General features: G+C 36.8%; 1 protein-coding gene across 1 annotated transcript; it reads right to left on the bottom strand.

The window, feature by feature from the left end:
• Nucleotides 1-339: 339 nt before the first annotated feature.
• On the bottom strand, nt 340-25,929 carry LOC145914120 (band 3 anion transport protein-like). Its single transcript, XM_083001900.1, has 35 exons — nt 25,693-25,929; nt 25,388-25,517; nt 24,961-25,023; nt 24,535-24,674; nt 20,911-21,028; nt 19,817-19,912; nt 18,656-18,764; nt 17,955-18,075; nt 17,513-17,673; nt 17,084-17,180; nt 16,751-16,846; nt 16,252-16,309; nt 15,162-15,309; nt 14,494-14,635; nt 13,568-13,655; nt 13,066-13,178; nt 12,544-12,706; nt 12,121-12,256; nt 11,668-11,700; nt 10,125-10,287; nt 9,582-9,699; nt 8,996-9,180; nt 8,541-8,760; nt 8,137-8,337; nt 7,558-7,706; nt 7,060-7,254; nt 6,643-6,739; nt 6,080-6,167; nt 5,683-5,797; nt 5,023-5,192; nt 4,549-4,701; nt 3,877-3,977; nt 3,242-3,411; nt 3,005-3,178; nt 340-1,206 (listed from the first exon to the last, which is right to left on the bottom strand). The coding sequence occupies exons 2-35, from the start codon at nt 25,404-25,406 to the stop codon at nt 1,129-1,131; spliced, it is 4,278 nt and encodes a 1,425-aa protein (XP_082858026.1). The 5' UTR covers nt 25,407-25,517; nt 25,693-25,929; the 3' UTR covers nt 340-1,128.
• Between the last annotated feature and the right edge of the window lie 1,756 nt (nt 25,930-27,685).

Below are 27,685 nucleotides of genomic sequence, written 5' to 3' on the forward strand. Positions count from 1 at the left end.
ACACTGTTATCAACACGTTTTTTTATTTTTTTTTGTGAATTAAATAAAAACTGGTCACGGATTTCACACAACCAACTTATGACACACACACACCAAACCTAACAAACCGAAAACAGACAAAAAACCCACACTAACTACGTGAACACTTGAGAGCGATAACCATGGTTTGGCGCCTGTACACCTTACGCTTCACACCAACACCACATCAGATCATCATTGAAAAGTGGTTTCGGGTCGGAGGGCAGTTAACACGAGCTACTGCTTGGAGAAAATATCAGAGTAATTCCGCAGCTTTGAATTATTAAATGCACTCGGTCACTACACATCAGTCAGTAGGAACACAGCAAAAAGCTTTTTAATAAAAACGGAAAAGTTACTGTTGTTTGACTAACTTTTACCGAAGACATAAAAGGCAAACAAACCAGAAAACCTCACACACACAAACACACATTTACATATAACACGGAAACACACGCGCACACGTTTACCATACTGCCCTCTAGCGTTCAAGAGTCGAGCTGTAACAAAAGGCAAATGAAGTTAGTTTCTCGTCGTGAGCCACACGTACGGCTGGTTAAAAAAGTTGCAATATTCTTTGGCAAAAAGAGGCTCTTTAAGCGCCGCGCCTCCAAAGGTAATTATGCACTTTTCCTGCATTTAGAGTTTAACTTGGGCGATTTCGTGTGTGTAGGGAACGCAAAGAAGCGAGCAAGTATCTGTACAAGCGCGTAAAACTACAATCAAACTGCAATGGAATCGGTTATTGCAGCGTTCCCTATAAAATCTACAGTTTTGCAAAAGCACAGACACAAAACGTTCCGCAAAAATAATGTTTCAAGCCAATTTCCAGTCTCAAGGTAACGAGAATTCGAACGAGTATAGTCTGTTTTTGTGAAAAGTGGCTGTGGGAGTTTCCCCTGTGGCATCACCGGGGTGCGTAATGCGCGTTCTTGCGAGTGTGGTGGAACTATGCAACGAGTTTACTGGCAATATATGTACAAACACTACTGTAGTCTACAGTGGAAATTGGCCGCGCGCGGGAAAATTCAAAAATTTAGTCTCAGCACAGCCTGGAACTTGCGACAAAATGTACAAAGTCTTAAACGGGGACTTTAGGGTTTCGAATTTTCAGTCGGGCATTTTCGAGTCATTGTATTCATCTTTTTCACGTGATGTCACGCTTGGCTTATCGCCGTTTCCATCCAACTGAAGAAGACAAAATCAAAGTTTCAGCAACAGAAATAAAAGTGCATGTGTTCGGATTCTCAACAACTCAACAGTTACATAAAATATTAGGGAATGCTAATTGCATGCTGCCAAGCTGATGCATTTACCAGGAACTAAATATAAATCAGTGGTTCTTAATCGTTTTTAGTGGAAAGGGCAAATACCATACCTCAAGGATTAAAGTGACACAGATAAAAAAAAAAGGCTAAAATCGGTCACAACCGAATTCTACAAAGCATTTTTACAATAGTTTAATTGGAGTCACAGGTGTTTGGCGAGCATCACATTTTGCGAAGCGAATTTTTGAAAAACATTTGCGTTGTCACCGAGTCATTCGGGGGGCTGGTGCACACAAAAGTTTCCATAGACGCTGTGAAATGCTCTCACCAGTAACAATACAGTGTAAGAATAATTTACAACAAGCACTTGCATCGACAGGGGCCAGGGATATTTTTAGAGACCGAAGTCAAGTCTAGGTCAGAAAGTTTAAGAACCACAGCTCTTGGTCAATAGACAACGCTATACTACTGTGTCCAAGAACTTGTAGCTGTGGCTACAGATAAGAATTTTCCGGAAATACCAAGTAATATTAGTTACTTATGAACTAATAAGTAGATCTTTGCCTTAGAGAGGCATAAAAATTAGGCTCCATGGATAGTTTTCTAGTAAAGATTACAAAGTATGCATGCTCCACACAAATTATATACATTATTGCTTCACACAGTGGTATATATATTCAGATGGTAGTGGTGAAGTTGGGGTAAGGATCAGCCTTGCCGTTACGAGCTTCGCATAAGATTTTGGCTGAAAAATTGTTGTCGTGTCGAACAAAAGATAATGTGCTTGCATTAAAATATAAACTCTACTATACCAGAATAATTTATCCCACTGAGTACATTTTAAGAAGGTTAAATCACTGTAAATACGTTAAGTCACCATTGTCATGCCTACGTGCAAAATGAAAAGTGGATTTTGTACTTGGGGCAGAGGATTTAAACACGCAAGCAAAGGAAACGCATTGGTCAGAAGCGGGCGCATGCTGCCAAATCGATACAACTACATTCCGAGTCAAAATTTAGTTGAATTTGAATGTATTGTTTTCTTTATAATACGAACTCGTCTGTGGGTCAGTTCGCCGCTGGGTGTTTTAACCTATTGGGGGCCAAACCAAGACCACAGAATACTTTTGTTTGTTAAAAAGATTTTCGTAAAAAAATGAATGTTTTGGTTTTAAAATAATTTTGGGAAACAATGGAGACCAATAAAAAGTTTACAAAATTGCTGAACTGAACTCTAGGCCTTGACCTGCAGAATAAATGTTTTGCTCTCACATTAGGTGGAAAATATATGACTACTTTTACAACAAATCCACTCTCAAGTCGCATTCTGGTAAAAAAAAACTTAAAATTGTTTTTAGTGATCACAAAGGAATGTTGGGGTAATAAACGTGAACTTTTTGTCTACTTACATCCTAAATACACCTTGTAATACAACAAAACGGCAGTGCAGGTTTCAATGCATCCCACTACATTACTAAGGACAACACTAAAAATGGCTCGCAACGATTCGAAAAACAAGGATTAAAACATTTTGAATTACTAACAAGAACACTTTCTGTAAACGACTATTTATAAGAAAAATCTAACATTTGAACTTGTTAAACCCTTGACGTGGAATGAAAATATCGCTGGAAGTATTTTCATAACAAGAGCTTGTAACCAAAATTTTGAGAACAAAATATTGAGAAAAGTTTTGGGAAACACTTTTCTGGTTTTACCTCTTGAAGCTCTTTCTTGGTGAAGAATTTGGGCAGTAGGAAATGGCGCAGGGGAATGGTCATGACCAGGAAGAATGGGAAAGCAATCTGGGCGGGCGTTGATTTTACAACCCACAGAACAGCCAGACATGCAAGTTCGATGATGGTGAAGATGTGGATGCGGTACGGACGAATCTGACAAAAAAACAGTGTTTCCAAAAAGATTTCGATTTTGCTTTTGAACAAATTGATACGTACCGCTTTCACATAGCTGTGGTCGGGGTAGTTCTTGGATGGCATGAACAGCATTTCTATTCTGTCGATGAACTGGACGCCTGTAAGTGACGTCACACCCATGTAGAGGAAGATGCCGAACAACACGGCGAGTGGGATTTCTTTCAACACTGGGGCCATCAGAATGGACAGACCTACATGATAGTAAAGGTTGGGTTGCTGATCCCCTTCTACTAAACCGTTTGGGGTATGTCTTTATCAGCAGAATATTTATAAGCTAATTTTGACTATGCGACACCTTTTACGAACTTTATTTCTTGACCTGAAGTGACTTCTAGCGACCCACACTATGCATCACAACGGATGGCAGACGAAACGTCGGTTTCGAATAAATAACTTCAGAAACTTAAGTGCCAGAAGAACGATTTTGATTAAACAGCTTAAATAGTTTTGGGAGGTAACTTTTTGGAAAGTACAGTTTGTTGTTTTAGTTACACTTCACCCGACAGCAAGAAGCCCCCAGTTGTTCACAACTGAAACCACCCATGCTGTACCATTTGTCAACTACAGTTGGACTTTTTAGGTATTCCATAATTTCTATATTAAAGACCACGAAAACGTGTATATAGAGGTAAATTACGGTTTATTATGTAGGGTACCTAGACAAGCGTTGACGATAAACACAGTCACTCTCTGTTCGTGAAGTCCTTCGATCCTCGGTTTCTCACCGGGAGCTTGGTTCGTGCTCATAATCGTCAAGCTATAAAAATTATAATAAAACCTTTATATCTGTCTTCTCGTTTACTGGCATCGCGGCTTTTCCCGACAAGTCAGAGCGAAATCTGAAAAATCAAGTTAGAACTCACGGCCCTGGGCTAACCAGGCCCAACGCTCTACCGATTGAGCTATGATGTGGCTAAGGTACACTGGTGGGCAAGCACACAACTTGTCAGGCGACCTTTATATATACGCAGGGGATCTCCACCACCGTAATCAGACAACGAAGTGTTACACGCGAGATAGGAGAGCTGAGACCGCTAAGTAAACGCGCATGCGCAGTGGGGGCAAGCAACACTTCCGTGTTAGGTCTTTGTAGCCGTTCTAAATTATTGTAAACTGTTACTGCACGGTTTATATTTACAAAGAGAAAATAGAAACACTTCAGTAAGCCAATACTCTGATGTTGCAATATACACGTATAGTGTCTAACGCGACCAGCAGCAAACTACTCCAGGTATTAAAGAACAAATGCATCAAAATTGATTTAAAAGCTAAAAATAAAAAAATAAACATGTAATGACAGTTTCTGCCTCACTGACACAATAACTGACCTGTTAGTGTGTGTAATAGAACGTACAGCAGCACAACACACCCATGGCATCCCGACCATTGAAAGACCGCCGTTAAGAATCCCAAGCACCACAATATTAAGATGGAATCCAGTTCCCTTCTTCAAACGACGTTCCTTGGCGCTCACAATGGTTCTATATTAAAACGTTTTTTTACACTTGACACAGATTGTGGCTTCTCAAGGTCAAAACTATCGACTGTGACGTCTTAAAAGGCTTGATAGTCAACAGTTGACGATTCGACATATTATTTCTCAAAAAAAATTTAAAAATCTATGTAGGAAACAAAAAAATTAAATTTGTTTGGATTTGAAGTTGATTTTTGGTGACGGTTTTAAAGCAGACGATGAACCGGTTTTACCACAACAGTGTTTCCCATATTATTTCATCCAAGTTCTTCAAAATAAATTTTCATTTTCCAAACGCATTTTTTCACAAATATTGTACTGAACTCACTCGGTGATGTGGGACTCCATAAAGATAAGGATGAAGACGAGGAATGCGGGAAGAGCAGCTGCGAATATCATCCACACCGGTAGGGGGTTTCCCGGATCACCCAGGGGGTTGATGAACCATCCCCGGAGGCTAGGGTCAGTTGGGGAAATCCCGCTGGGTACGTTGAGTTTCTGCATGTGTGACGTAGTGGAGATATTAAACTACTGAGTTTGGATCCACAGCAAATGTATATTTATATTATGTATGGTCACTATTAACTCCATTTCCACATCTTTCTCTCTTACTCGCACTACTGATTAAAATGCTTCACAAAAAATTAAACAGAGCATTTATTGTAATAGTCCCACCTTTCATCAAGTAATTACAAGAGGTAAAAACGATCGTTGTTATTTCCAGTTAGCGTCTACTGTTTTTGGATATTATTTCGCATATTCACGACATTCTATACCAAGCAGTTTTTAAATCTTTCTTAATTTAAATCAGACTCGAATCCTTCTATATACACCAAGGTACAACGACAGGACATCGCAGGTAAAGCATTGGAAACTAGCAGGAATATACCCGCTTATGTGGGAGCTGAGATCGCCGAATATATAGGCCCTCGTATTGAGGCAAGCTCGTCTCAGTAAAAGTATGCACCGGGTTTCACTTTGAGCTCACCTGTGTGTAAGTGTCGGTGATAGCGACGTCAAGCATGAGCATGATGAGGATGGCGATCGGAACCCCGAAATCACCGATGGTTCGACGGACTGAACTGCGGAAGAACTTGCTGTTCCTGCGATATACAAAACCGCGAAGTGAGTAAAACTTTTCCTTATATTGGGAAAAATACCGAAATTGTTGCTGGCATTTGTAAGAAATTTTTCTGTTTTTTCTGCATTTTTATATTTGCAGAACCTGATGATGCCAATGCACATGCAGTCGAAACCAATGTTTAAAAAATTTCGAAACTTAGCTGAGTTCAATCCGAGACATTTTGTTTCAAACGATCGAAACACTCTCTGGTTGTTTCAAATCGGCCTAAAAATCGGCAAAATATGAAATTAAAACAACTTACTTGAACTGACGAAGGAAATAGGCGATCATGAAAGTTCCCAACATGAGGATGGTGGAGAGGAGAGCTGTGTTTGGTTGATTCACAATCTCTGTTATATAACAACAATATCAGGGTCTTACAAGCTGTTGGCGTGCAAATTTTTGCAGTGTTGTGACAACATAATCCTGCTGTATGGCAGACGAAATGTCGGAGAAATTAGGAACGTTAATTTAAGTCAGAAGGTCAGTTCTATTTAACTTGTAGCGTGCCTGACAGCACCAGTAGCACAATATTTGTAAAAATATGGGTTGATAACAAGTTGGCCTTTCCTGGTTTTGTATCAGGACAACATCATAAAAGGTCTTCAGCTTTTTCATTTGTTTCAATGTTTTAATGTTAGTCATACCGATTACGCTGCTACAAAACTTGTCAGCCAAAATTCATTCGTTTCAACTCTATTTCTCATTTCCCATCAATTTGACAGTTTGTGTTGTATATGCATGAAATTTTACAACTAACAATACTATATACATATAAATAAAAGGTATACATTGTCCTGCAGAAGTTGGCAGAATTGGTCTTACCTTCATTAGCTGGAATTGTTCCATTGGTAAAATTGCCGGTCATGTTGTAAGTTTCGTTGCAAGGATAGGTGGCCTGCAGTGGATGTTCTTGGTACGTCTGATCAAAATAAGGTACAAGTGGTCATTCAAACAGGTTATATAACTGCCTAAATATTCTTACAAACGAATGAATAGTTGGTCTTGTTTTGTTAACTTTATTGCAATATGATTTTATAACTATATACAAAATAAATAGACTTTTTTAAACTTGCTTATCTAAAGCGATAAAGCAGCGCATATATAAGCCTAGTAGTTCCACTTTTTGTAAGTAGATATCCGAGGGAGCCTATTATTGGGTCAAAATAAATGCTTGCAAAACCTTCTACCGGCAGATATTGTCTTAAATATTTTCAAAAACACAAATAACGCGTATTTCACCTTCGCCAGTTTGTTAAAAGTCTCGTAGATGAAAATCAGGGAGATGAGGGCAGTGAATATCTCTTGGGTGAATCGAGAAACGAAACGAACAAGAAATGAACCCTCGAACATGGCAGTGACGAGACTGATGACGAAAATCCACAGTCCGACCCAAACTCTAACAGCTAGGAAGGGAAGTTGGTTTCCGATGCAGAACTGAAAACAAGCGTTATGAAGTAAACACAGTTAAACTTATAGTTGGAAGACGAATCTCGCTCGCGGTAAGGTTTAAACTCACGAGCTTCGGTTTTCATGTCCCATATAGAAACCCCTTGCTTAAATATAGTGCAGTTCGACGGCAAGAGAGAATAAATTGACAAAGGGGGTAGACTGTTTTTTGCAATAGTGGCATGCAACACAATTTGTTGTCCATAAAATCTTCATTAAAATTTTACATCTTCTGAATTAAAGGAATCCTTTTTCCAAAACACATTGCGGTGAGGCAAAACGCATTCTTACATTATAGACAGCTTCCTCAAACACCAGCAGAGGACCAGTTGATCCGACCACTAGCAGCGGTTGACCGGAGAAAAGACCAAACAAGCAACCTCCGATGCAACAACCCATCATCATTTCTGAAACGCCCATATACCCAGAAGTCTTCTCACCTGTATAAGATAATTGCGTGTAAGTTTAAGAAGGATGGAAACTTTTTAGGTGTATTTTATATCGTTGGAGTGTAGGCTGCAATATGGATTGTTCATCGACAAATCCCAGAATGAAATGAAAATATCTCATGGAATAAAATAACATTTGTCAAATGTTATGTGACAAAAAACTATGAAACGTGTACCAAAAGGTACAAATGAAACTAACTGAAAAACTCCTAACATTTCGAAACCCCTAAATTTTCCTTTCAAGAGAACTTTTTCTCGAAAGTAAATAAACAAAGAAACCGTAGAAATTAATAAGCATGTACGAAAAGTTAAAAAAAAAATTTACATAAAATTCGTGTAAGTTCCAAATGTTACAAGGATTGAAGAACTATCTTTCAAACGCAAAAAAACAGTTTTTATTGAAAAGTCTCGCATTACACACCAAGCAGACCGCCGAAAGTTATAGCAGGGGAGAGTGCAGCAAAGTAGATGAATATGATTGAAGCCAAGCACTGTAGGTTGAAAGCGTCGGTGATGTCACTCAAGTACTTGGGGTATCGTCTCTTGACGTCCTTTATAAAACCTCCAAATAAACGACCCGTTCGTTTAAGCGGATCCTCTTCTGGCGGTGGCGGCGCGCCCTCTGTCCATGGAAGAAATATTAAAGTGAAAAATATTGAGATTGTGGTATTTTTATGTTTCAACACGACCAGCTTCCTTCTTTCCTTAATTTTTCCTCTCTAACTCATGGCGGATTTTGAAATATATCAGCTTAAATTATATTTAAGACACATTAAGAAACAATTCTCCAACAGTCATTTATTGAAAGAAAAAGTGCCAAAAAACGTTTCCGAAACCATATTTTACCTAGTTCCTTCTCCTTTGCCTTCAGCTTCTTTTTTTCTCTCCTGTTCGCCAATTCCTTCTGATATTTGGAGATGTTATGGAGAAGGTCCGGATTCTCCAACTGTCCTGGAGGAAGGACGATCGAGTCATCCAGAAACTCGTTGATTGCTCGGAGAAGATCACCACGGCTCAAGGCTCCGTAAGCCATCACGTGGAACTCCTGCGTTCCAAATGAAGGGCAACAAAAAGTTCCGTAAGTTTATCGCTACAGCGAAAATGCAAACCAGTATATTGTATTATAACACGTGTTTTTTCGAACTACAAAATTTACGAGGTCAAATGTTAGGTTTCGCTCCAGAGTAGACCGAATATTGGCTGACGGTACTTGGGATTCCGCCGCATCGATAGTTACTACCATCATAAAGGATTCCAATGAACTATGTGTAATATCTGACCTGGTCAGCCATCAGGGTGGAGATGGATCGACCGATTTCATGGTAATCTACGTCCGTTTTGCTTGGTCCGAGCAACACGAATATGAACCTCACTGGAATTGGAAGCGCCACAACATTCTCCAGGACTGTTCCTTGCGCCAATCTCACGAAAGCCATGGTTGGTTGTTCCAAGTAGTCCACGTTACCTGTAAGAAGAATTTAAATAAATGGTGTACTATAAAATCTACGTTCGTTTTATGGTCGGTAATAACATTAAAAAATAGTTAATGGAATGGAACAGAGATGTAACAAGCCCATATTACAGTATAAGAACCGAAAAGATTGTGTCAAATGTTAAATAGAAGTTGAAGAAAACATTCCAGTAAAAACTATGACCAGTAACCTTTAGCATGGACATGGACACTTAAATAAAGCAAGAATATAAACCGTTTTTTTTTTGGCGCCAAAACTTGTTGCTACATTTTCTTTATAATTGTACTTGAAATAATGCAGAAACAAATACACGTGGATTATATATATCGACTAAAGTATAAATGCATGGATCTTTCCTTAAATAAATCATCAGAAAGTTACTGTACAGACATACCAACTAACACAGCAGTAGCCTCAGCTCCTTCAGGAATCTTTCTCATAATTTTAAGTTCTTTAGCAGAAGGTCCAGATCCAACATTCACAGACAGACTTTCCGAGTGGCCCTGCCCTTTCTGTGTGAGAGAATAGGAAAATGCTGAATGCAGATACTTAAAACAGGTGACACAGTGTACTTAAGATGCCAAACGTGTTAAGTGCAGCGAATCTATCCAAATGAGTCCCACGCGGAGACGTTTAAAATCCACTTGTTTACAACGTTTGTTCAAAATCAAACCAAAACCGAACATTATTTCTTCTGGGATTAATTTTAAGAATCTTGAACAAGAAAACCAAATCTAAGATGCTGGACATGTTAAGCAGATGTTTTAGACACAACTGCGTTTATTACCAGTGCTTGATACGTCCAACATCTTTACTTTGGACATATTATGCAAGGTCATTCACTCCCAAGTATATTGCTCATAATTTTAACAGTGTAAGTCATATCTAGGGATATTGACTGATAGAAAACCGTAATTAGCTGGAGCGCAGATATTACCTCCATATCTGACTCAGACATGAGCGGTTGAGTGCCATCAGCGTGCGTACCAGAAACACCAGTGGCGGAGTGGAGGCGTGATGCGTAACTCTGGTTGGTGAAGAAGCTACTGATGCTTGCTTGTGACAGGTTGTACGGGAAGGCTGTCTGCGGCATGATGTGTCTGAAAATCGTGTATTTTTCAACATATTGTGGTTGAGATTTACGATGAGATGCAGGCAAATATAAGTGCTGAAGGAAATGTGACCAAACTAAGTATATTGAAGTATTTACTTTACACGAGGTTAACGGTCATTGCAGGTGTTTCAAACAATTGTTCTTCCTGCAACTTGTTTGAAAAAGCAATGTGTAACAAAAAACTACATGAGCATTTGAAACACAAAATAAAAAAAATTAAGAACAGTTTTGAGCACTTAAAAGATATGAGTCGTTGATTAATTTGAGAATTTTTTTAGAGGTGATTTAAAATAACATACATACCACTTGTCAATGATACGCATGACTGAAATTTGATTTGAAATAATTGTTACATGAATATGTGAATAAACTTGTTGGAAATAACAAAAATAAACATGTTATGTAAAAACTACGAAAATTTAATCTAAAATAAAAAAAAAATGATTTATATTTTGCATGGTTTGTGGTTTCCACCAAGCAGTAAAACATATCTAAATGATAAATTTTTCATTTTTGTAAACGCTCTTTTGAATAAGAATGTCTGGTTTTACGGGGGTGTTCTAATTTAATGATGGTGAATAATCAAAGCGCCAAATCTTGTTTTCTTTGTTGTGATCCAAAGTATTAAGTGGCAAAATGACACTCTAGAGCTATTATGTGCTTACTAAAGCTTAGAAATGTCAAGATTTTATGACACCTGACACCAAGCTTGTAATGCATGCCAACAATAATGTGTTAAGTCAGAATCTACACAGGATGCAGACACAATACAGCTTTATGTACTACAGCCATTTCAAGATTACAACAGCAGTTATGCCAGCATTAGCAGGTTTGCGATGTAACAGTTTTGACAAAAACACACACAGCATAGTTTATTTAAGACCACTTATATTGAGCATTTTGGGGCTAGTTGACTTCTGTTGTTACAAGAAGTGATTGCAAAAATATTACTTAGCTGACCACAGATGCTATTTAAATTCCACTTTTTGGCATAAATATTGTGTCGCTGTTGTTGCCACGCAAGTTGTAATTCCAAAGACATCCGCCCTAAGTTCTAAAGTAAAAATTATTGATTTTCCTATTTAAGTGAGTAAATTTTAGGAATTGACTCATGCTGAATTTGACCAAATCATAAACCCTACAATGAAAATTTGCATTGGGATCAACGGTAGATGAATAATAAACCAAAAGCAACGATCACAGGTGACAAAACAGCTTTTGTCGACAGTTTAAATATCAGTAACTAAGGCAAAGAAGCCAATCTAGTTGTGCTGCCACGCGTTCGCCAGCAGAAAAGTGAGTTCTTTAATAAAGAATGAAGGACAAGCAAAATTAAGCACATGGACATGCCTGGCAGGATGCCAACCTTTTATCCCGAGGTGTAGTTCCAGCTGCATTGCTGCACACCAAATTTGTTACAGCTACTTTACTTTAGATCTAATGTATTTGATAAATATTTGTAAGATACATTAAGTGTTTTGCTTACTAAAACCTACAACAAACTTCTATTATTACACACAATAGGCAAAACAATCCACCCACCTTACAGATGGTGTGACTTCACAAAAATAGCTTTTTTTTACTACCACCATATTTTTTAGATACCACACCAAATAAAGTTAAACAACAATTTACCAATGCTTGAAGGGAAGAACTTTCACAATGTTTTTATAACCTCCACCACATTTTTAAGGTACCACACCACATAAAGTTAAACAACAATTTACCAATGCTTGAAGGGAAGAACTTTCAGAATGTTTTTATAACCTCCACCACATTTTTAAGGTACCACACCCTATAAAGTTAAACATTAATGTACCGATGCTTGGAGAGAAGAACTTTCAGGATGTTGCCTTGATCTTCAGCACGGATCTGCCCAGTGTTAACCATTTCCTCCACAACTGCATTGGCGACATCACCCAAGTTCGCCTTGTCCACATCCAGCATTACAGCACCTGCACAGTTGAACATGTCAAGTACTCACAGCATAACTGTAACCTATAAAAAGTTATCTATCCCAGTTGTACAACTTAAAACAGTGATGCATGCCATTTTTGTTATATTCTATTTTGCGTGCCAAATAATGTGACCTTTTTTGGGGGAATATGATGTCTTTTTCTATATTATTATTTGGACCTCAAACAACATACAATTAAGGACCACCAAAATATTTGCATTCGTAGTGAAAATTTGCATGCATGCCGATTTAATACAAAACCGATTAAACCGTTGGCTCACAAACCTTTTTCGATCATTTTTCTCAACTCAAGCAAACTATGGAAAGAAAGGGAAGCCACCCTGGGTTTTCCCCACATCTGTGACTCTTCAACATCTTCCTCAAACTTGATCCAACGTGCCGTCTCTTTCCATTCCCCGCTCACCAGTTCATCAAGCTCAACAAACACCTGACAAAAATTACAATGTTAAATACGTAATAGAATGTATGTATTTGATGTGGCTATTTGAGGATCTGATTTTTGGCAAAACTGTTGATAATTCTTCATAATTCTACAGAAGCCAATAGCCTGTTCCATTGTTTTTAGCACAATATTGTTTAGGTCATTTAATTGTAGACAATCTCAACCAAATACTTGATAGTTTTACAATACTGAAGAAAATATCAGTGCTAGAATGCAAACCAGTCATTACCTTGCAACGCAACAGTTTACACAACAGTTGGATATGTCAATTATAACCAGTCTAGTACCATTGGCACTTCTCTTCACTATCAAGTACTAAAACCTGTAAACAGGGTGTATTTTACCTCATGGGGTTTTCTGTCGTGGTCTAGTTTCATCTCCGTGCGAATTTTTCGTTTCTTCACCGGTCGGTGCAACAAGTGTTTACGAATTCCTGTGCGGTCCTCGAATCTATGGCCTGTGTAATGTAAAGCTTGTTTGAAAGATTAGTGTTGGTGTTGCACAACATACTGGCTGGTGCCTGGACTTTTGATAGACAGGACTGCCATCAATGTGAAACCGAAACTAAAGATGACTATAAAAGGAATGCTGTGTACCTTAAATGATATTACATTTTACAGATATTCAAACCAAACTTTGGTCACCAAAGTAATTTGAAAATAAGGACATTTGTGGCCAAATCAAGTCAATAATGGCCAACAGTCAGCAATAACATAATTACATGCAATTTTTTTGCTTGACAAAATCCCTCTAATGGTGATTGTATTACACTCTGTGTATAATATTCACCAAAGGATGGGTTCATGTGATAATGACAGTTAATTAGCTAAAATTATCAAATCTTACTTTGCATCTCACTGATGTCTGCCCCACCAAGCTCTTCCTCGTCATCTGTTCCCACCGTTATGTTGGGAATTTGGAACTGATCGATCTCCTGCAATAAAAAAGTTTATCCAGTGAAGGCTAGAGCACAAGGTTTTTTCGAAGCAGTTTTGACATGTATTTTTTGGTATATTGTTTTTGAACAAATTGACCCAAATAGAGACATGCCAGAATATGGACAGTAACATAGAAAAAACTACATGGTTTTCATAATATGGTGAATGTAACAACCAGCGAATCTTGATCTTCTTTGTAAACAAACAACATCGAACTTAAATGTTGTTTAAAACTGTTGCGTACGTGACCACCCTCACTGCACTATATCTTTTCTCATAAAGCATTAGGGGCTTAAGCACCACATAGCGTAAGCCACAGACAAACAATCTGGTCTAATCTATCCCCGAGGAATCAAAGTGTTAACCATAACCCAACTATTTTGAAACACAGCGTAATAAGTGGGCTATATTTGCCTGTTTACTCTCTTCTCCTAATGTATGCGGTTTTCCAAGCCTGTTCACTTTGGCTCCAAACAAGAAATGATAGTATCGCATATATTTATGTCTTAGCTTTGCCGCTTGATAATAAATTGCAGCTGTAAATCATTGCCATTCATTTACCAATCAAAAAACAAACAATTTGCCAGATATTGGGGATAAATTTAAAGAAACAAGCTGTGATGGTCATATATTTGAAAGGTTGTTTTGTTACAATATTTTTTGTACAAAAACTCATCCTACTATTCCAAAGTTTCCTCAAAGTTTTTTTTTTAAATTCACCATGTGACACACAACTGTATACGGATTCAAATCACTCAGTAACCATGAATGTGGCAATTCACTGGATGTTAAATTTTGTGTTGAGCTGCAATCTGTTGTAAATATTTTCCCCACCTTGCGTTGATCCCCAGCAAGCCTCCGTTGATTCGCGTCTTCGTGTTTTCTTCTCTTCTTGTGGTGGTGATTGTGGTGGCGATGTTTTTTGTGCTGTGACGACTTTTTACTCTTCTTTTCTTCCACAATTTTCACGGCATTCCTGCAGGAAAGATACGTTGAATTTATAAAGTTCCTTCACATCGTGCTAACACCACAACACAAACACTTTACTTAAAATAAAAACATTCCACTTTTATCCCATTTTTCTAAAAACTGAATCTAAAAGATTTGGGACAGAAATGCCAACAATTGTCAGGCATCAAAATTGATTGGGTAAATTTTAATTTGTAAATATATTAAATAATGAGGAAATACAGATAAATATTCTTGTGAAAATTGCACATTATCAATAACAAGAGCGTATGTGGATGTAAATATTAAAATCATTTTTGACAGAAGCATACAAAATATCTATGCATAAGTAATAGAGCCAATAATGACTTTTATAGTGGGCTGCAGAGGCGGCCACTATTTAGACTAAACAGGTTTCATAAGTGCAGCTTTGGAGTGTCTTACAATGGTCTTGCCCACCAAACAGCAAGGAGAAGACATCCACTTTGTGGTCACCATGCATTCATACCTATATTTCCACAAACAATGCTCAATCAAGTTATTTCTTCACTTACAGAGGCTCTTTTTCTTTTTCTACTTCAGACATAGAAGTACACGAAGAGCACTCGGATGCCGATCTTCCTGAGCTACGAAGTGACGTAAAACTTCCAGGTTTTTGTGATGCAGGAAATGGATCGCCAACATTTGCTCCCCCGGCAATGGCTGTGAGACATATTTTCACATTACTTATTGAATAAATATTTGGTGTTCAAAGTTCATGGCTGTAAGATATAATTTCCACGTAAGTTATTGAATAAATATTTGGTGTTAAAAGTTCATGGCTGTAAGATATAATTTCCACGTAAGTTTCTGAATAAATATTTGGTGTTAAAAGTTCATGGCTGTAAGATATAATTTCCACATAAGTTACTGAATAAATATTTGGTGTTCAAAGTTCATACGCAGTAGGAATAATCAATATAGGCAATCGATGGTTTAACAATTTTGCAGGTGAGTGGCTTAATGAATGAATCAATTTGTATTTCAGTTTTAGCAACTGTTAAAATGAATCCCATATACCAGCGGTTTCCAACTGTAATAAATCAGTGACAATCTAACTACTTTTTTTCATTTTATAAAAAATTGTTTTGTTTGGGCAAGCAGCTTCATTTTCTCCTCAGGCTATATTTCCAGGCAGGCCAATGGGTAATTTGTGTATAAAGTGGATAAGGGTGTTTCACTGCAACTTATGATCTCCCAATTTACAATAATTAATGTTTAAAATATAAAACCAAAAAACACTATTTTATTAAACTTTAGTCTGAACCGCATTTTTGTCAATAAGAACTTTTCCAGTCTATACATAATGCACCATATTTGTACCCCAGAATAGAATAATCCATCGACTGCCGTATTTGTGCAGACAAGCAAACGGGCAAGCAGGTGGCATGTGACTAATATCAGGGATAACCAAAGTTCGTTTAAGCACAATTGAAAATGCAACATGTGACTGTACTGTATGTGTGAGTCATTGCAACCACCTTCCTCCCAACTTAAAACCCCTGTTTTGTGGCCTTTGCCCATGCATTGAAATATTCTCCCAGTTTAAAAATTAGAATTAACTTTAACAAATTAAAGGTTTATAAAATATTAGAAAGGTCTTACCTCCCTTTTCGGGATCTGCAGTCTTTTGGGGAGTTTCTGTTCCAACTGTGAACAGTACCTACAAAATATGTTCTCATCAAAAGTAATTCACTTTTCCTGCAATTATATTTATATCATTACACTCTGGGAGTTAAATCTGCATATAAGTCAAAAAATCAGCATACAAGGAACTTAGGAAGATCTGAAATATGCATTGCACAATTTCAAACAGTTGTTTAATGAAAGTTGGCATGTTAATGGCATAATTGGTGCCATTTCCTTTTAACTTTTTTGCTGTTTACTAGGTTGCATTGCACAATATGTGTTGCACACTTTCAAACAGTCGTTTAACCTCATTACATTTTCTCTTCAAATGTACTGTTTACTAGGTTGTAGTTTAGATTTTACGAAATCACCGGACCGTAAAATTTGTCGAACAATTTTGCCAGTCCGCAAGCGTGAAAAGGTAAAAACCACAACGTTAATATTTTAGCATTTATATTTGATAATATCAACATACACTGCTCTCAGCATCCTTGGTGTTGTGGTTGTTTCCATCTCTTTGACGTTCGCTTGTGGTTCCTTTGTTGCTCCCTGAACCCTGCTGAGTTGGAGTCTGAAGCGATAACAGAAGGTTTTGATAAATTGTGCCATCTGGAGGCTGCAATGGGCATTGCTTTACGAATCGCTCCATGGAGAACTTTTTATTGAAGCAATTACATTAGTGTGGTAAATGATAACAAAGAAGTAGACTTCCATGAAAAAAAATTTGCATATATTTTTTAAAAATACAATGGCTATTGTGTGGGATTCCGTGATCACAACATCAAAAAAGGCAATCGTGAAATCTCACTTTTCCATTCTCCTTCTTTTCATTATTGACATTATCGTCCGGCTCATCCATTCTGAATGTGGCCTCATTCCCACTGGGACCGTCCCCCTCGTCTTTTCTGAAGACAAACAAACAATGAACACAAAGCCAGGGAAAATACACATGGGAAAAGTTAATATTCTGCAACAATGCCATGTATTTTGTTCAATTAGCAATTGCCTGAATTCCTTTCATTTCAGTAGAACTAATTTTTGTATTGTGATTTTATGTGGCATAAAGTTAAACATAATGAGAAAAGTTTCTTGCAATAGAAGCAGGATTTTATAGGAATAACACAGCGAACAAATATTTTACCCAAAATAAAGAGATCGGAATTGACAGGAAATAAAAAATGAAATTCAAAACACTTTTGGCAGAGAAATTGAATGTATTAAATCACATAATTTTTACCGTTCACTGCCTTCATCTCCTTCCTCCTGTTCTTCTTCATCTTTATCATCCACATCCTCATCACTATCCTCCTCATCATCACTCTCATCTTGATCCTCATCTTCCTCAGGGATGCTCATTGTTCTGCTCTTCATGGTTGCCGCGAGCAACTTACGCTTGTTCTGCGCAAAAGAATTTCATTCGTACAAGTCAGAAAGATGACCATTTTACTTATGTGACTTTCCCATAACGCTTTTTTTAACTTCCAAAAATGTAAAAAAGCATGAAAAGCTGATTGTTTCTTTATATAACAGATACTTAGCTTAGCAAAACTACATTTCTTAGTTCTTCGCCAAGTTACACACATTTACCCATGATTTTCTCAAGTAAGAACAACACTAGCACTTTTGTGCAATGATTATTACAGTAAAACTTTACAAGATTAGAAAAAAAGTATGTGCACCTTCTTCTTTTTTCCCTTCTTGCGACGTCGTTTGTCGAGATGTCCATCTGTTTTTTTTCCTACTTGTTTTGAAGAACCAGATCCTGATGAAGACGAAGAGCGATGCCTTCGACGCTTAGTGCTAAAAAATACGTTAAACTCTGTTGAAACTATTGACCACCAATTCCAATGGATTCACTCTGAATCGTCCAAAGTCATCGTTTTATGTTGCCAGGGAAACTACTTTGGCATTGCATTACAGTCAATCAGTATGTAGATACATGCATCACTGTGCGAGGCCTTTTATGTGCTAATGACATCCGCATTATTACTTGAACCATGCTACAAAATGTGACACGCTCTTTCAGTAATACGTCTTGTTGTTTATATATAGGATTACTATTGAAGTCTAGGGTTACAATTATTGATAAATTTCCCCAAATGAGGAAACATTATTTTGTTATTCAGGGAACTAATGTTGCCAATGCATTGTTTTACCCTCACAAATCAATTTAACTACCATTCCCATACACCCAGGTATTGGATAATGTGGCAGTACTACAAAAAGAATGTTGTGTCATATAAGGAGAAAAAATACTTTCAGTACCTCTGGCCCTGATATTTTAGGTAAAGTAAAAATGACCAGAGCTAATACCATACAAATCGACAGTACCTCTGGCCCTAATATTTGAGGTAACAGTGCAAAAGGACACAGCCAATACCTGTCTTCAGATGGAAAAAGATTGTGGGCTGATTGGATGGTTTTTAGCTCATTGGATGAAAGATGAGTTGTCATCGGCTGATACATTTGCACTTGACTGCGGCGGTGAGCTGTGTACAACAACTTGCATTGTTACTTATCACAATGTGACAGAAAAACTAAACCCTAACATGACAAAATTGTTTCTGTCATATAAATGATAGCTTCTTTTACAATTTACAAGTTAAATATGTAGGGATGAAGGTAAAAGTCTGTTATTACAAAATAGATGAAAAAGCATTGGCAAAACTGCCAACAATTAACTTGCTAGGGCAGAAAATGTATTAATCCAACTTGGTGTACTTTAGGCTTGTTTAGCAGAACACTAACGCTTGCCTGGGGTTGTTAACAATAAGACCATAAAATGAACAATTGTTTCTTTTACAGTGCAGGGGGACAGAAAAAGTCTTGCACTAGAATGTTCGACAAAAGGACAAAGGTTTGCCAGTAGTTATTTAACCGTATTTTAATAAAAATCAAGGGAGTTTGTTTGAACACTAACCTATAACCAAATGTTTGATAAAGCTGGTTACTTTTTATTGTATGCTTAATGTGCTGTTTAATGACATAAGTGAGGGTTTCCGTGAATTTTATTGCCTTTGTCATTTTATTACCAAGAGATTGTGTTTGAGTCCGCATTTTATTACAACATTGACATAAAACTTCAATTTGGTGTACACAATCCTGCTGAATGATCCTGGGAATCACTCCCCATTATATTCCCTATAACCACAATGATTACCGCCTTTTGCTATAGACCACAATTATGGAAATTCAAATTTGAAATCAGTCGTTTTTTTACACATCCCAAACACCTAATTGTTTTGTCACAAGGAGGTTTAGTATCTGCTATTCTTTGTGCCACAAATAGTATAAAAAAAGGTACAAAACACAGGTTTTTTCTATTTGAATTGTACATTTTTACACAATATGGCATCTTTAGTTACGACATAAACTATTAACTATTTAAACAAGAACTAATAATGTTAATATTTTAATAAAACATCTTTTCTCACAATAAACTGTGTTGGGACACAGGGTCATCTTATTTAGTAATTTTAAATGTGAAGTTTCCAACTGTGTAATAAATTTTTATCCAATCACACAACTTTTCAATACTGACATGAAAAGTCATCCTCCTGGTATTTCTGATGTGGATATTCCTGTGTGTCTGATGTTGTTCCAAGATTTGAAAAATCCATCTTCAGACGATATGGTTCTGAAATATTGACACAAACAGTTAATAAAGAACATATATGTATGTTGTAAGATAATCAGAACTTAATTGAAACTTGCCATAAGACACACAGCGAAATATGACGACATGGTATATTTATATCAACAAATTTCACAAATAAAACCACAAGCAAATGAAAACACCACATCCCCCGATGGATACATACGTCATATTCCTGATTTTGACCACATGTTATTAAAATATTTGTAATGCATATTAACAAACATGTGGTGTCAAAAGCACAAGCTTCATGTGTATAAATATACCATTATTAAAATCAGGCCCGGATACGAAGCTAAAATTGCAATATTGTCAGATCATTAAAATACAATTTAGGATTCTGTGAGTTGCATACAGATGGCGACTGTTTGACCGGCAAGTTATCCATATTTACACCAAGCTGCACTAATAAGATCCTATAGGTGGAAACAGTGGCCAACTGTATGCAGCTCTCAGAACTCATTTTATTGGCTTCACACTTATTTATGTAATTTTGGAGTTTGGTAAATCAGAGTTTCAAAAACTTCGTGGCCAAGAAATTTGAGATTTTTTTCAGTCTTTGATCCCCAGAAGTTCGCCGACCCCAGTTTTGGAAACCCAGCTATGGACAAATAAATATCACCAAAAAACTTCGTCAGGAAAAAAATATTTGAGCCTGGCATTACAAAGCACAGATATGCTGGTCATGCATGATTAGCACAAAAACAAGGAAATTATTCTGTGCCCAACGGTAATTATGACTATTTACACATGAAATGACAAAGCCTTATTGGAAAGCAACTAAATGACCACAATATTAAAATCTGTTCGCAAATCCTTGTAACGTCAGCAGGTCTACCTTAAGTAGTATTAAATATTTTTAATCTACCATTGTACAGTAAAAGCTGTATAGTAAAAATATGCAAGACCCGATAAGTATACAGATAACAGATAACATGGTGTGTTTATCTCGTGAAAATTGTACGTGTGGTGACTCATACCTTCCTCGAAAACCTTTTCCATTTCTTCATTAAGTGAAGTATCCATATGCAAGGTGGGGTTGTATGAACTTCCAGCACCCGTTGCCCGATCCAGGGCAATACCTCCCCCTGACATTCTCTGTTAAATAAAACATCTCATTATGTTGTTGTACTAGTTTCTATGTCATTCACACAAAGACGAAGTGTTTGAAATATCTGCTTCAACATGATTAGCATATTAGCACTAGCCCTTCCACTCTGGCTAGTTAACTCCGAGCTTTTCACACCTAACAAACTGTTTTATTGTGGAAAATACAAGAAAATTGGTACAAGATGTACTTCAAATTTTGTTCTACTTGTAGACCTAAAAGATGACATTAAACAACATCTTTTACTTGAAAAAACAATTAGTTGGTCATTTTGTGGCATGTGCATTAGTTGTTTAATACACCAAACGTTTTCTGCACCATTTACCCACACATTAGCCCCTATGCATTGGGAAAACAAATATATTTCATTTAGAGGACTCTGCATAGTTGCTTAATCAAACAAAAAGTAATAAAAAACACATTATCACGGCCTTAAAATTATATTCTTAAGGACTACACCACACACAGACCTGTGGTGCCAACACCCCCATCACTAAACCCTAAATAGGGCAAATACATTGTTAAAAACAAATACAGGCACCTTCATGGTCGTATTTGCGTGGTACTTCCTGGCTATTCAGCCACTCTATCAGCTACAAGCAGCTTTGACGAATGTCCTAATGTCTACTTATTGCTTGCGTATTGGTCTACGACTGGAGAAAGGACAGTTGTTGGAAAGGTAATAAACCTTCTTTTGTATTAATTTGTACTTTTTTATATAGATAAAATCTTCTAGATAATCCTTAATTCTTTCTGTGTTAACTGTGAAAAATATGGTTTGACATGGTCGGATGCTAATTTTCAATAAAACCCCTAAAAAATATATATTCAAGCAAATTTGTCGTTGTGTGTACACAGACTTGAAGAATAGAGACATGGACATTTTCACAGGCAATTCAACAAAACTCAAAATATCTTTTTATAGAGACTTCCAACTTTGAGGGCTAGACATCAGCATGGCAACAGATATTGAACAGGTTTCCAAAATGAAGACAAATGTATCCGAAAAACCACAAAACGCTTATCACAAGGCAAAGTGTCCCTGTTCAAATACACTCGCTCTTACAACTAACACAAAGTCAAACATTTGTAGTTGACAATTCATCAGAAAGGCAAACAATTTAACAAGGGTCACATAAAGTTCCAATCTCTGCCTGTCAGTCAATTCACAGTTTTAATTGCTGCAATATGCAAAGATGATACATTTCTATGATGTGTTTTGATGACAATTTCAAAGATTACTATAACGCTTCTAGATTCAGAAAACATGTTTCACTTTACTAAGCATCATTAGTTCTTATTCAAATAGATGATAATCAACCTTGGGTTCGCAGTACAGTTTATGCTTACACAATTTTTGGACAATGAGATGTCTGAAACACTTTTGGACAAAAACAAACACAATATTAGTATTAATTAATAAACACTTGATCAGAAAATCCAGAGAAAAAATATGCATGAGACTGCCACAGGAAAAAAATATACATAACCGTAAGTATTGTGCTTGGACATTAAACAACCTACAAAACGTTTTTGTCTAAAGTTTGGTTTTACCTTTTTTGGTTTCATTAATGTTAAGTCCAAGATATAAAAATACTTCCACCTAGTATATATCTTACAACTAATTCAATGGAAAAACCACATGGTTTCAGTATACAACCAGTGTACTAGATCTTAAAAGGACGCCACAATCAACTTCTTGCGAATGAACCATTGACCACAGAGACCTCTGTTTATATATAGCCTACTTGGACATATACGCTCATAAACATGAAATAGGTTATGACCAGACGATATATGTTGTGTGTGGTGCCAGCAGCACGACTGACAGCCTATGAGGCAAACGGAGGACAATACTCTAGGGTCCATATGCTTGGAGGCACTGGTATGCATAAACACTACAATATGGGTCAGTGTTGCCGAGAAAAGGTTACAAGACCTAACACATAGCAACAATCTTGCAGCACTGTGCTTGGATACGGAGGAGGGAATTTGTCCTATGCAGTTTAAAGGTCGTTGTTAATTGGAAAGCGTTGTTACTATGGTTTAGTTAGCAATTACAAAGGTCACTATATGAAAGTCATATGCATTGCTACAAATATTCATAGTAGTTGCCATGTTTTGTGGCAGAACACCATCTGCAACACAATGCAAGTATTGACTAAACCTGGTAGTTGAATTTGGAAGAAAAACTAATTTCAATAATATTTGAATAACTTCTTGTATAATTGAACACTCTTACATTTAATATGGACAACATGTTGAACAACCTATTTGATGTAACACAGCTGCAGCGTTTGCAGTTCATGTACGTCTAATCTTATTCATAGATCTGTAATCTAATCATTTGACCAACATGCCATCCAGAGATAGTGTTTCCAATAACGATGAAAACAACAGCAATGCAATAGTGGGATATTACTGGCACAATACCAACCACAATATGCACATAGAACAACCACAAATTTATGTTTAGGTAAGGAACAAGCATGTATGTCAATGCCCAATACCACACTGTAATATTATCTGTGCCAATAAATGCATTGAATCACTCCTTTCTTGCCCATACACCATGGTTGGCATTCTTCTGACTATCCTCCTTTTGTAACCATTTTAAAATTAATAATAATGTCATTCAAATTGATACCAATGACTCGCCTGCTCACAGCTGGCCAACTACATTATGTTGCACTGTACAGCACATATGCAAGTTTATATAAGTAAGAATATCATGCCTTCAATTGAGAAACCACTGTTGTTGTGTTTCTCTCAGACAACAACATCAGAAAGTCAACAAACACAAGACACCCTTTCTTCCAACCCTATGCAGTAGCACAGACATTAAACAGCATAATAAATTCTTGTTAACAAACCCTTGCAAAACCTCAGTCATAAAACAATAAAGCGTCAAAAATATGAACTCAAATGAACTGATGCCAATGGTGGTATATTAATCTACATAGATTAATCTCATCAATAATAGCCCAGATATAAAGCTTAGATATAATTAGCAGTATATCTGCACATTGCAAGGTGACAACGGGTGTGTACAGTTAGAACGGAATTGATACTTGCAACAAGGGAAACAGATAATCAATCATGTGCCCACAGTGGCACTTACCTGATTCATCATGTATAGCGGTGACTTAATTTCCAAGCAAGGTGTTCCCTTTGGGGATATTGCAATGACAAGCAATAAGAAATCCATGTCTACTACTAAGTTAAAGGTCCCCAGCATGTTTGCATGTTTAGTGCACTAATAAAATCGTTGTAGATGTCCCAAATGACATTGAAATGTTTTTGTCTAATATTACATCAATTATTTGACTTTTACTTCATACAGGAGGAAAATAAAAAGGTTTTTAGACACCTTTGCGGCTGTCACATACATTTAGAAAAATTTGCATATTCAATATTTTGTTTCCTTATGTCCAATTATAATCAATTTGAGTATTTTAAATAGGTTTTCAAAAACAGTGAGGTACAGTTAACATACCCTAATATCACAAGCTGGTTCTGCAGGTAGCTCGTCCTGATTTGCCATTAAGTCAGAAAAGCTTAGATGCCTTTCGGTGGGCGCAGGACTTCTTTGTGCGTTAGAAGAGTTGCCATCACTTTGTGGCAAGGTTCCACCATCTGCTCAAATAAAGAATATCAGTCAAAGGTCCTCAAACAGCTTTTATGTGGTCTAAGGACCTTCCACACACAAAAATCAGCATTCTGCCACTGGCATGGACACATTTTTAAACGCAATTCAGATAAACTGAAAATTTAGTAAGTTTTGTGCATATTTCTCATTAAAATTGTGTATTGAAGTTGATACACATTAAATGTACACATCGAAAAACACTACAAACTCAGCAATGGAAAACCCTACAAAATGTTAAATAAACTCATTTTTTAATTTGTAACAGATTTTCACCTTGGTTAAGCGTTTGCATAAAGATATATTCATCTTTGCCATTTTTCGATCCTTGTCCAGGTCCTGCACAATATCAACAAGGAGCTAAATTACTGCAACACGTAAAAAATCTACACAGACAGACACTTTCTTACAAATATTAAAACATTTTATTTTTATGGAATGCAAATATACATGCGACCCAAAAAGATTTCCATAATGAGATAATGTATATTTCACATAATCCGGTCTTCTGGCACAATTAAACATTTAATTGAAATAGAATATACCTAGCAGCAACGACAACAAGGTAATGTATACTCTGTAATTTTGGCATGTGTACCACTTAAGGCCATGTGATTATCTTGCAATTGAATGCCGCATTAAAACCTGCTGCTAGATTTGCAGATGGCGTAAACAACTTTTCGAATTAAGATCATAGACTAACCGTCAGTCCCACTAGCCATTTTCAATGTCCTCAAAGTAGTGTTCAGGTCTCGTGCTTTCCAGAAAATTCCAGTTGGAGAGACTGAGTGTTCTCAATGAAACTGTGGCTACCCAAATATCCTGGCAAACTTCTGCAATGTAATGCACCAAATGGTAAAACGTCTGTATTTTTATTTAAATTTATACATAATTATTATTAATATCCACAAAAATAAACATTAAAGCTGAGATGTTAACAGCAGTAGCAACAATGAGATGCTTCCAATATTATGAACTCAGTGACAAAGTATTAAAATTTCAACCAACCTTTCGTCGTTTTTAAAGAAGCTACTGATAAAGGTGTGCACAGCATTAAGATGAAGTTATAAATGCCGGCGCTTGGCGTCGTCGTTGTCAAACAAGAAAAGTTCTTTTTCAGGATGCACAGGGTAAGTTAAACAGGCAAGGAAGAACAGCGATGCTTTCAAGGGCATTAGTTTCTTACAGTCCACACTAGCAGCAGGACACCAGGTAAAGTCAATATGCCTAATCATTCAATTAACATTGCCTGAAGATGAGACGAAAGATGGTTGTCCAGCACGGTCGGTTTAAATATTAATAACGCAGTTAGGTGACATGCACTTCCAGTCCTTATCACAGTGCCCTCAACTGGAGGTCATCAGTACAACATACAAATTTAGTACTTTAGGTTAGTATGTCAAAAACTGTACATAATTTTTCATTCAGGAATACAGCAATATAGAAATGCAAATCTAGTTCTAACAATACAACAACAATTTACATTTTCCATTAATTTTAATTTGAAACTGTACAAACGAATGCATGATATTAAAAGTGCAAACATCGTTATATTCAAATCTAATCAGGAATCTAACCAACTGTAATTGGTAAACCTACAGTGCAGTTTGCATTGTGGTGGGGTGCCATGCACCATTCTAAAGCTTAGCAGTCATTCATCTGCGATTGACAGACTTTTATCTCTTTTACAGTCGGATTTAAATGGCTTAACTATGGATGATTGGAAAGCATGCTGGGATTTTCATGGTCATTTGATGAAAATCAAGCTGTCCATGACATGTTCAGGTCAAATAAACAAACACCCTACTTTTCTGTTTTTATGTATATTGTACTGTATCTGTGGAAATTGTTTGATAAAAAAAGATGTCCACAAACCTTCCTGTGAACTAAAAACCCAGGTAAATACATTGATGAACTGTTTAGTATAGATATATATATAGGTTTTTGCTTAAAGTAACAAAGCTGTCACATTAACAACAACTCCCTTGCAAACAACGTAATAAAATGTTAGTAATCAATAAATAAAATGAATCATCCACTAGTGAAGAATGGCACAGTGTCCTTGCTGCAAAGTCATTTCCTGTAAGTTTGATTAGCGGATTACCAGTGTTACTACTCTGTAGTAAAGAATTAAGGGATGTTGGGTACAGTATTGTGCACGCATCCTGTGTCAATGATGCCTTGCCACTTTCAACATAAGCAATGGACTTCATTTGCAAATATTTGCATACATTGTATCTTGAACTCTGAACTATGAATCCTGAGTGGAGCAATTTCCCAGCCAATATTTTCATAGTGAAACCTGTTTTCTACCATACAACCGGACTCTGTTTTTGTATGTAAACATAAATCCATAAAAACACATTTTTTAGACTTTTAGGATGTCGCATTTAAATTATTTTGTACGTGACAAGAGCATGGCTGCAGTGTGCAAACCTGGCACTATCCTTTTTGATAACTTCCTTTAGGTAGATAACCATCCCGGCCAAGGGTACGCCTCTTTCAAACTCCCCTGTGATTGGCCAATGTTTTTTGGTAATATGTGGCTTTAAGGATAAGAAAATTAATACTAGGAAAAAGACAGTTAAAACTAAAAATAAGCAGCCCGACTATTTTGACACAAATGATTCTTAAGAGTTTTCGGTATTTTTAGAAAACAAATCACCAAAGCTATTTGCAGGTGAGGATATGGTGTCAGCAAATGCATCTTTTCAAATTTTATTTTTCCTTGGCTCTCATCGAGCACTCGACTACACCCTGATTGGTCTCAAGGTACATTATCTACTGAAGTGCTTAGCATAGTTTATAGGGCAAATACGTTCTACCCAACCAACCACTGACCAGAGAAACATGTTGCCAACATACCCGTGGATAGATCCTGCAAACTCTGATCTCTGCACACAAGTTTAAGAATGATACAACTTTAGTGAATAAGGCCTTATGGGACACTGGTTGGAAGTCATGATAAATGAAATCTCAAGCACAAGATATGTTTAATAAG

The sequence above is a fragment of the Ascidia mentula genome, chromosome 9 (assembly GCF_947561715.1).
Source record: "Ascidia mentula chromosome 9, kaAscMent1.1, whole genome shotgun sequence".
In the NCBI taxonomy this organism is placed as follows: Eukaryota; Metazoa; Chordata; class Ascidiacea; order Phlebobranchia; family Ascidiidae; genus Ascidia; species Ascidia mentula.